Raw genomic sequence first — 10,496 nt, 5'->3', positions numbered from 1 at the left:
AAATATTTGAAATGGTAGGTTGGGGGGGGGGGGGGTGGAGGTTGGAATAAGGGGAGGAAATGCAGCTCAGTTATAATCTTTCTCATTATCACCATTAAGTATCTTGTTTTACCACCTCAGCACAAAAAAAAAAAAAATCAATTATCATAGAGGGTTGTTTCAGACTAAAACATTTTATCATTAGCCAATTAGAAAGAACATAAAAAAATTTCAAGGTCGCCATTTTGCCTTTTTATTTCAAAGGTCTATAGTAAATTATTTTATTTTAGACAAGCAATCATTCATAAGTTTCTTACCTGCTTTGTCATAATCTCCAAGCAGCTCATATTTCTCAAATAAATCTTGTCTGGCTTGGACCACTTCTGACCCTCCCAGCCATTTTGTCATGTTCTGAGGTAAAAAATGATGTATAAGCTCCTTCCGAACCTTCTTGGTAGCTCCTAGCAACTCAATTGGTATGTTTGCAGCTAAATAGGGAAAGCTGGCATCAAACTTGATAAATTTGTCTCTGATTTCACTAATAACTTTGTGGCCATCTGCAGCAGGAACTCTTCCATACAGTGTTACAAAACTGGCTTCAAACATTACAGAGCAGCAGAATTTGTACATTTTTTCTGTTTCCCAAGCTGTTGCTCGTGAGCATTTCCATTCGAATATACCCTGGAGGTTTTTCATCATGTGGTCAGACAGGACATCCAGAGGCCTGCCTTGTAGGTACTGGTAGACTCTGTGCAGGTTTTCCTTGAGATCGGGGAATCTTCCCGTCGACAAGGGCGGGTAGTTGAAAGTTTTGGAAGCCATTTTATCAGCGAATTCATGAAATTCAAGTTGCTTGCTGTTTCGGATGACGTAGACGTATTGAAACGGGTCCATGATAAAGGTGATATATCTACCTGAACAGAAGAAAAGACAAAAAAAGAGAGACACGTGCACTTTTATAATCTGATGACACTTTTGGAAGTAGTAACTGAAAAGATGACAATGTCTGGAAAAAAAGCACGTGGAAAATCCCCAAAGCAAAGATCCGTGAAGAAATCTTCTAGGCAAAAAAACCAACCCAAAACCAAAAACCCCAAAACCAAAACCAACCCAAAACCACCAGAAAGGAAGATGTAACAAGATTCATTTGGATTCTCCTTGTCAGGATGCAGATTCCACCTGTGTACACTTTTATGGCTCTTCTTAAATGAGGTGAAGCCAGTTCCACGACGTTCTGGTTTTGCCAGCAGCAGGGTGTGATCTCTGCCCTTGTGGCACTCTGAAACACATCATTTCCTGCTCTGGTATAATTCAGAAAATACTGCTTGGGGTCATAGCAGCATTTGGACACTGGAGGTTTTTAGTTGTAGAAAGGGAAAAACACACACATTTCACGGAGGACAGTGAACGATGGGACTGGAGCGGAAAACACGCCGCCCAGGCAGCTCCTCTTCAAGCAGATGACACAAACTCCCAATCAGCCGGTTACGGCTTTAACTACACACTGAAACCCCCCGACGGGTAAAGCCCCTATCACAGCTGCTCTTCCCTGAAGTTTTGCTAACTTTTTGTTACGAACGTCCTTAGTATCTGTAAAACGACTCCCTCGAGATTCTATTTTGACACCCCAGGTTACAATGAAGCAAGTCACCGGTTTTCACGTGGGAGCTGTTTGGGGGCACGCGCTGTCCCAGCCTTACCGTGTGTTGTGCCTGGGTGCACTGACAGCTTCCTACCCTTGCCGAGGTCCTTAGCAAGGGGATGCTCCTGGACCTCCAGCTGCTTGTACAGAGGAACAAGACAGCATCAGGTCTGACGCTTTATGGAGTTGCCCCCACCAGAAAAATCCTGCATTTCTCCCTGAACTTCAAGTCAGCTGCTAAAGAGCATCATTTCGGAGAACTATCAGGAATCAAAATGCTCCCAAAGCTCAGTTAAATCTCGACTCTCTATAGACAATTCCCATGCTAAGTCTTAATCTGAGTTTCAGAGTCTTAACTTGATGGGAGAGGCGCATGAGGGGAAAGGGGCTCCCGTTAAAACGTTTGGACCCTCTGCGGAACACCCGAGCCACCAACTCAGGAAAAGAGCAAAACTTGCAGCACTCTATCAGCAGGCTAATTCTGTCCCACCGAAGGGACAAGTCTCCTTTGATTTGGATGGGAACACTCCACGCTTAACTGAGGACCAAATCTGGCTCCGTGACAGATGTCCTGAGATAAAGTAGTCACTACCACTAAAAATGTCACCAAGTATCCATGGTTACCATACAGTGATATTTCAATTATCATCGTTAATCTGCGCTCTGACGTGTACGTACACACGATGCTCTGGGGTGAATCTGGGTGCGCTCCGGACCATTACCAGCCCCCCCCCATTACACCCACTGCAATCCCAGCAAACCAGTAAGGAAACGCAAAGGATAAACCAAGACAGAATTTCATCCCCTTTTTGTCAACAGCCTGTCAAGGCTTTTAAGGTACTTGTAGAGTTTACTTTACCGCAACATAACCAACCATAGGCATAAACTGATTTTTAAAGAACAACTATATCGAGAAATCGGCATGAAAACGAGATCCTGGATTCTGGGTCCTCTCTTCTGACCGTTTCTTCCTCCCCAGACCGCCGAGGCTGACAGGAATTTTTAGGCTCGACCTCTGCAGGATCTCCACTGAGAGCCCCAGAGCTGCGCTCTCCCCCACCCTCCTGCTCTTTATCGAGGGCTCCATCTTTGCGGCCAAAGCTGGGAGAGAATGCCCACTGGAGCGACTTTTAATAAATAGATTTGGAGTGTTATTAACCCTAAAGATGAAAGCTGGCTTCCTAACTTTGAGTTTACAGGGTAAACAATTTAAGTTAAGATTTTTAATTAATATTAATTTAAACCATCTGTCCACCATCTGCTTATTTCTGATGCAAAATATGAGTTTCTTTGTGATCTTTAATCAGACACTTAGCAAACGCACATCAATCCTGATCATTTTTAAGTACAAAAATTATTTTCAGCAAATGAGTTTTCAGACAAACAAACAATTTTTGCAATAATTTTAAATCAAAACTCACTCAAAGCACACACTTTGAAAAAAAAAAAATCTCTGAGAAAGAGAGTATCACAGCTCCCCATTTTTATTATTCTCATCAGGTCCCTGGTAGCAAAAAGTAAGTGTGTACCAAAATATAATTAATTTTGTAGAACCAGTTCAGGCTCCAGCCCACATCACTGCCAGTCGACAATGTATACAACAAACACGTACAGCAAACCCCGTTCGTTACCGCAGTCCGTGAAGGTTTGTATGGCCAGAAACGTGGAACTCCTCTATAACAAAGGCAGCGTGTTTATGTACCTCAAGGAGGATCTAATTTTAGATCTTTTAATTAGAAAAAGAGTAAAATCTAGAGCTAATTAACCACAGCCAGTAAGTTGTTGTCGTGAGAGTGGGTCTGGGAGCCTTTAGCAATTACAGTCACCCACAGATGCACTCGGTGGTGGCTACACCGGTTACCCCAGTCTCTCCCGTACAGGAACAGATTGCTAATTACAAAACCGTGCCCCAACACCTCCTCTACCCTGAGCAGCAAACGTCCAAACTGGAACAAACTTTCTCACCTCAAGTTATGATTTTAAATTTCGCGAGTGCCAATATGGTCCTTAATTCTCTTTTTAAATCCTGTCGCTGTCCCTGATGAGGTCTCTTCCCACTTATTGTCCCCGGTGGTGTCAGAGACCAACAAATGCAAATCTTTCCTAAAGTTTCCAGTTATTATTTGGCATTTTAAAATGCAGCTCCCCCCTTCCCCTCCCACCGCAGTTAATGCCAAGAACCATCTCCTGCAAGGAGCCTGCTCTGAAACGGAACCAAAATCTTGATGCTCCTGAGTTTCCATCTGAACCCTGGCAAAGGTAAATGCCAGGTCAGCCGAAAACGGAGGCATATCACATGCTCCACAGATCAGGAAGCCTTAAATACTGAAGGTATTTATATGTGCTGGGTCGTAAAGAAACCGTTCAACACAAAAAACTAAGCAGACACGTCCGTGCAGAAACGTCACACTCCAGATCCCAATAGTTTAAGTCACTGAGCTATTTAGTACGGTAAAAATGAGTCAGAATTACGAAATTCTTGTTTCCATAAAAGACTTCTGATATATATATATATATTTTTTTTTAACATGGCTACAGAGAATTCCTACTTCCACATCCAGTCCTTCCGTCTCCTCTACACCCGTGCTGCAGACAGCCTGGTTATCTCCATCTAGTTTCCAGTCTCCTGGAAATAGAAGACTGATGTGGAAAATCAGAAAATCATCAACTTTGGTACACGGGAGCACAGAAGCCCGTATTTGTACGAGTTAAGGGATCGCTCCAATAACGCATTCTGGAGCTTTTTAATGCGAACGGTGACAGACAAGCATTTCAGGTGGCCTCTGATGACAGATGTTACCTCGGTAATGCTTGCAGCAGGCTCCAGCGTGGTGAAGGGTTAACGTGAATTATCTTTCCCCTAAGAGAGGAAAATGTGGTGTGTTACTGGGGGAGTACCGTGATTCAAAGGAGCAGAACGACTTAGCGGCAGCACTCCCAAAGGCGAGTATGCTAAGTAAGAAACCCTAGGATTATTCTGTTGAAAGTTGAGTTAGTCTCAGAGAGAGCGTTGGAAGGCTCGGCATCATTCCTAAAAACTTGTTGCGAAAAGGAGACACATGTTAATCCCGAGAAACAACGAAAAAACCATTCCAAGCTCTGTAAGTTCTTACCTAGCTGCCTGCCTACGCTGCTGACCCTTAACGAGCAGAGAGGCTGGCTTGGGAAGTACGACCAGCTCACCGCCACAGACTCCCTCTCGCTCTCTCTTTCCCCTCCTTATTCTTTTCTTTTCCCTCTCTCTCTCTTTTTTTTTTTTTTGAAGACTATCGCATTTACGTAATCGCCCTCTTATTAGGGAGATTCTGCTGAGCTGCTGACAATGATGTACAGTGGTGCTTCGCTGGCATGACGTTCGGGGAAAACGATTCTGCTGCACCACCACACAAAACCAATTAGAGAACTATTTTCTGCGACAGGTCAGGAATTTACATTGTTTCTCATAGAAAGATGTGCTTTTTAATTTCTTTATTAAGATGACATCCATGTCCCTTGTGACTTTTAGGGATGACAATCATTTGCTCATCACATGGGAAAGTACAATCAGCGAAATCGCATTACCGGTACGGGGCAACGCCAGAAACTCCAAGCATCGTTCCGCATTTTCCAAATGAACTAGTTTGAGAACCAATAATTAGAACAATATATATTGATAGAATTTTTTGACAGGCCCTTTAGACACCGACCAGGGGGGCAAAGTAACGATAGTCCACATACAGCGGGCTGTGCTATGTTTGCCGAACACAGAAACATCATCTTTGTCAAATCAGTAAGACAGAGAGAAATCCCGCACGTCCCCGGGTCAGGGCACGAGAGGAGGTACTGACCAGCTTCGGCTTCTCCCTTGTCTCGTGGATGACAAACTGCTTCGCCTTAGCGAAGTCTTGACAGACAGTATTTTTATATACTGAAAAAAGGTATCTCTGTTACGACAAATTCACAAAGGCAAAGATCTCCCTGCATCCGGCTGTGAAACGATACCCGGAGCTCAGCCCGTGTACCTCGTCTTCGCCAGGGAAGGCGTCCTCAAAACACCTGCAGAGCCGGAGACTGGTGGAAATGGAATTTTGTTTAGCACACGAATAGAATCCTGTGAAACTAAATTACACTCATAGCTTGCTTAAATACACAGATCTCTAATCACAGTCTTGCATAAAATAATAAAGGGGTCAAGGAGAAATAAACGTTTGATTAAACACAGTGAGGATTCTGAAGTATGACTGTATCTGGATTTATGAGTGTTCTAAGGTAGTCTCTGAATTATAATTATTAATCTGGATTCGTAAGAAGCCACGACTGTACATAGTGTGAACGTACATCTGCAATAAAAAAATTTGTACTTCGACTGAAGTTGGTTTTGTAATGTGCCAAACTCCCTTTAGAGAGGGAAAAAAAATCTGAGCATGCCAGTTTCCAAAGGAAAAAACCCTGAATGAATAATTAAAAAAAAAAAAAGACACATTTAATAGCAATAAAAATGCTCTTCCAAAGGGGGAAAAAAACAAAGAAAAGATTTGGTAAGAGGAAGGAAAACGTTATTAATTAAACATAACACTTGCAATTTAATTAATTGACTTTTTGAAGAAAAAATTATTTTTTCTTGAAAAATAGGACTCACATGGAAATATAAAGCTAATGAAATGACAAAACAAAACTCTATACTTTCCACTTCATGCTTTTCCTTGAAACTCCCTAAAAAATATAGGAACAGCTAAAACCCGAGACAAACTCACTCTAAAGCTGATCATTTGAGAAGGTACCGGCAGGTGAAGGGGCAAAAGATCCACGACACCCACCCACACTAGTAAGAGTTTGCCTTTTTCCGGCGAGAGGAGAATACTGGATTTCACACTGAGTTCAGGAAAAGGTACATCTGTGCGTGTGTGTGTGTACGTATATATGTAAATTACACATTTAAGTTTCATTCAAGATTCCCGTTTCATTCTCTATTTTCCTTCTCCAGCTCAGTGTCTGCATGAACTCACTCAAATATTTGTATTTGAGCTAGCGTAGTAGTAATCCAGCTATAAATAAAGCAGGCAGCGAGGTTATATCATACTTTATTATATTGTTATTTTCAGCAAGCACGATCAGGGGAAGAGGCTGGCAGCGGGAAGTTTCTGTGTTCCAGTCCTGATCGTATCACTGAGTCAATGTGTCATTCATTCCCTTGTGTTCCTGTCAACCAGTTGTAAAATGTGTGAGAACATATTCTGCACTTTTTTTCTTAAGTGTTTTCTAAATTTAATCTGATATTTTTCTGTGCGGTGTCAAGATGATGTTAGTTCTCCCTTCTTTAGGGAAAAAAACAATACACAATTAAATGTGCTGGCAAAACCCATGTTCATATATCACACGCCTACAAATTCTGTCGCTGCACACACGTACCTAGAGCTGGATATAAACCCTCCGGCTGCGGATGCTCCTTGTGCATACAATACACGTGAATTTAAGTAATTTCTATTGGCCTACGCTACACAAAAATGGTTTTGGTTAAGGAAGATTCTAAACCAAGCCTTTGAACAGCATTTAACTTCACCAATGGAAAAAACCCAAGAGAAATACCAGAATATTTCTCACCAGCAATATGTACAGTGAAAACATCTCCAAGTTTCTTTTGCTGATCCAGTAAGAATCTGAAAGCATCTTTTCTAAAAATCAAAGCCTTCCCAAGGTAAGGAATCCAGCCGTTTAGGAGCGGGGGCTCTCCAGTCCTCCTGTTAAAAACAGAGACAAGAAAAATCAGGAATTAACTTTGGCACGAGAGCGACTCACTTCTACACCTACGTCATTTACCAGACCCGCTGTCTACCTATCTAATTCTCGCCACGCGTAATCTGTTGTACAGAAAGTTTTTGAGCTGCAATGGCAGGTTAAATCCAGTCGCACCTCTGAGCGCAGAAGGCTCTGCGTGGTGATTAGCAAGAATAAGTGAGAGAAATTGAGATGCATTTAACCACAGGTCGCCCTGTTATTACCATCAAGTTACGAACGCGGCAAAATGACATTTGGTAGAAAATCTCCCAGCAAAGAGTCCTCTCCTGCTCAATATTTGGTGTGTCAGAGGAAGACGTATCGGCCGGCAATTATGACAGATTTAGGTAAATAGGACGCTGACATACCACACGGAACAACCAGCCTTCCAGATGACGTTCAGAATTTCAGTTTACCGGCACACAGAGCAGCCACCGCTCTAACCAAGTATCTTTAAAATACAGAAGAATAATAACAGAGGCTGAACATCTACCGCAATCAATCTTAGCCTCCGTATTTTTATAGTCTCCTAAACCAGGAACGCGTATGAACAGTTTAAGCTGAAATTCTACATCATGATATCTGCATCCCCGCCTGAAAATGCAGCCCCGGTGTGTAAGTTACGTCTATGTAAGAGTAGAAAATACCTTCTCAGAATCTAGCAAGTTACACTCCTCTTTAAAAAGCACAAAATCACTCTCCTATTCCTGACTGCAAGTAACTCTCTGTCCTTCGTGCTGGTCTTTAGTTGCTCAAATAATCTGATTTACAACAAAGAAACACAGAGAGTGGTTGCTCAGGAAAGGATTAAAACAAATACTCGTGAACAACTCCACTGCTACACCCCATCTGTGAAGGTGACTTATACTACATGCAGAACAACTCACTCTGATTAAACGCAAGATATTTACTAGCTCGGATCTAATCAAAGATCAAGGGATCACAAGCTTTGCTACTATCATACACAGCACGGATTTTTATGTAGCTGGATTAACCCTATCGCAGTCACAGCCTCCCCTGAACTGCTGTGACAAAAATGAAAAGAGAAAAAGGTCACCACGATAGGCTGCGTTTACTCGGGTTTTTTATTTTCCTAATTAAAACTTTCTGAGCAGGAAGTTACCAGCCAGAGATTTGCTCTCTCACTTTAAAAAAGTTGCTATTCATTTGATTTACAGATAAACAGATGCGGCCAAACCGAGCTGCGTATCTCAGTCTCCTTCTGCTCATTCTGCGTGTTCGCCTTCAGGAACATCCTTTTGTCCTCTGGAAAACCAGTAAACCTTCTGGTCCAAACCCGACGATCTGAGAGCTGACACATTTGCCCTGGCTGTTTCGTTTACCTGGGTTTTATTTATTTGCTTTTTGGTGGGTTTTTTTTGCTGTTGTGGAGAAGATGGAGCCCCTCGTGTCTCAATACCTCCCATAAACCACGGCGTCGTCCGTCCTCTAGCAGTCAAATAACAGCGTTATTTACTGAAGAGGTCCAGAAAACTTTCTAACGGTTAATTCTGTATTAAAGAAAAGAACTAATCTGAGATTACACGAGAGGGATCACCAGCCCTGGAAGCATAACAGCCCACTCGATACCCTCAATTATCCCCGCCAAGCTCATAAAGAATCTGGGTGATTTACCCATTTTTTCCCCTCCAGACTATTAAGTCCTGAGAGTGGCCGCCTTTCACTTCCCAGGCTGGACACTACGCCCTGTAAGGAGCATCCTGACAAATATTTAGACAGGCTTTTTGTCATCTTCTAATTGAATGCATCTAATTTCACCCTCCATGTTCTGTCATTCGGTCAGAAGCTGTATTCTTCACGAGCTTTCCGCTGGGTAAAAAGAAGGCAGCTCAGAAATCCGGGGGAAAATTAACTTAATGCTCCAAGTCTGCGGGATCACATCAGGGAGACATTTTGCTATCGCAAAGACGTGAGGGTCGTCGTTCGCTTCAGACATGTTTAGCTCAGCAGCAATAAGCTTAACACTGTTAAACACCGTGTCAAGGCCACGCGGCTTTCAGGGGAGAATATAACACCAGTTCAACCCACGACCCGCAGCAGACTGAGAACAGAAATGTGTCTTCATTCCTGCCTTTCCTTCTCTTTGGAAGATGGAGGTCATCTCCGCGACTTATCGAAGGCCGCTAACACAGAGCAAAGGAAAACGAGTGCCGCGGATATTTTAGTGCCTCCCAAAACACAACGCTTCACTGCACAAACTTCTTGAGCGACGCAGTGCAGCTGACCCCGGCTCCCTGAAGGACTCTCACCCGCATCCCGGGTACCTCCACGAGTTCTTAGATGCTACACTGGACCATGAACAAAGCCCACAGAAACTTTTACTGGTTCATTCATTCGATTGTGAACTTTGACTCCCGACTCACCCTTCACAGCCACTGTAAAATTTGGTAATTAGGCAAAATATTACAAACGTTACAGTTCCCTCTTTCTCATGACACCACAGACATGGTTGTACCAAATGTAAAATGAGCTAAGAAATAGAGCACTATCAAGAGTTTTGATGCAATTTAGCATTGAAACTTCTTTATTTTAAGCGTTCAGAACAACTCACCAGGCTGTGTTTTAGTCAGACCTGGTTTAACTGCTTAAATTCTAATTAACACGCCTCCTAATATCCCCAGGCCTTTTCGCTCCACATTCCCACGTGCTTCAAGGTTTGGGCTGGTTGTGGTTATGTACAGGAACATCTTTACTTATCTGAGAAGGCTCTGCGAAGCCACTGAGGCTCAACAGACAAATTCTCACGTTATGCGAGTGAATTTTACAAACAAAGCATCAGCAGCATGTCCCACGCGATCTATAAGTAGACGGATCAGTTACAAAGTGGAGGGAAAGCAACACGTTCGTATCATCCATCATTGTTAAACGGAGAATTTCAAATGGCATTATGCAAAAATCCGCTGGCTACAAATACAGCCCATAAATAGAATGAACAGATTTTGATAACCGTAATTTTTCTTTGCTTTCACAGCGAGAAGATACTTCCTCCTTAGCAAGTAATAAGGTTGCGATGTCTACTCCAAGTTGCGGAGTTTGTTTTCGGTTTCCTTAAGGGGAGATTTTTCAGCTCACCCCAAACGCAGCAGTCACCCGCTCAGGT

The 10,496-nt window shown here is 42.8% G+C and overlaps 1 protein-coding gene across 1 annotated transcript in view; it reads right to left on the bottom strand.

Annotated features, from left to right (window-relative positions):
• The window catches only part of LOC104494288 (25-hydroxycholesterol 7-alpha-hydroxylase), a gene marked incomplete at its 3' end in the record, with an annotated part of 10,127 nt that extends 476 nt beyond the window's left edge, over positions 1-9,651 (bottom strand). The window contains exons 1-4 of the mRNA XM_010137098.1: positions 9,646-9,651; positions 8,796-8,824; positions 7,202-7,338; positions 297-893 (exon numbers count right to left, since the gene is read on the bottom strand). Coding sequence (XP_010135400.1) covers positions 297-893; positions 7,202-7,338; positions 8,796-8,824; positions 9,646-9,651 — 769 coding nt within the window. The remainder of the gene's footprint in view (positions 1-296; positions 894-7,201; positions 7,339-8,795; positions 8,825-9,645) is intronic.
• Positions 9,652-10,496: the final 845 nt, after the last annotated feature.

The sequence above is a fragment of the Buceros rhinoceros genome, unplaced genomic scaffold, assembly GCF_000710305.1.
Source record: "Buceros rhinoceros silvestris isolate BGI_N320 unplaced genomic scaffold, ASM71030v1 scaffold4845, whole genome shotgun sequence".
NCBI lineage: Eukaryota > Metazoa > Chordata > Aves > Bucerotiformes > Bucerotidae > Buceros > Buceros rhinoceros.
The sequence above is the reverse complement of the archived record's forward strand: the minus strand, read 5'-3'. Positions and strand labels throughout refer to the sequence as shown.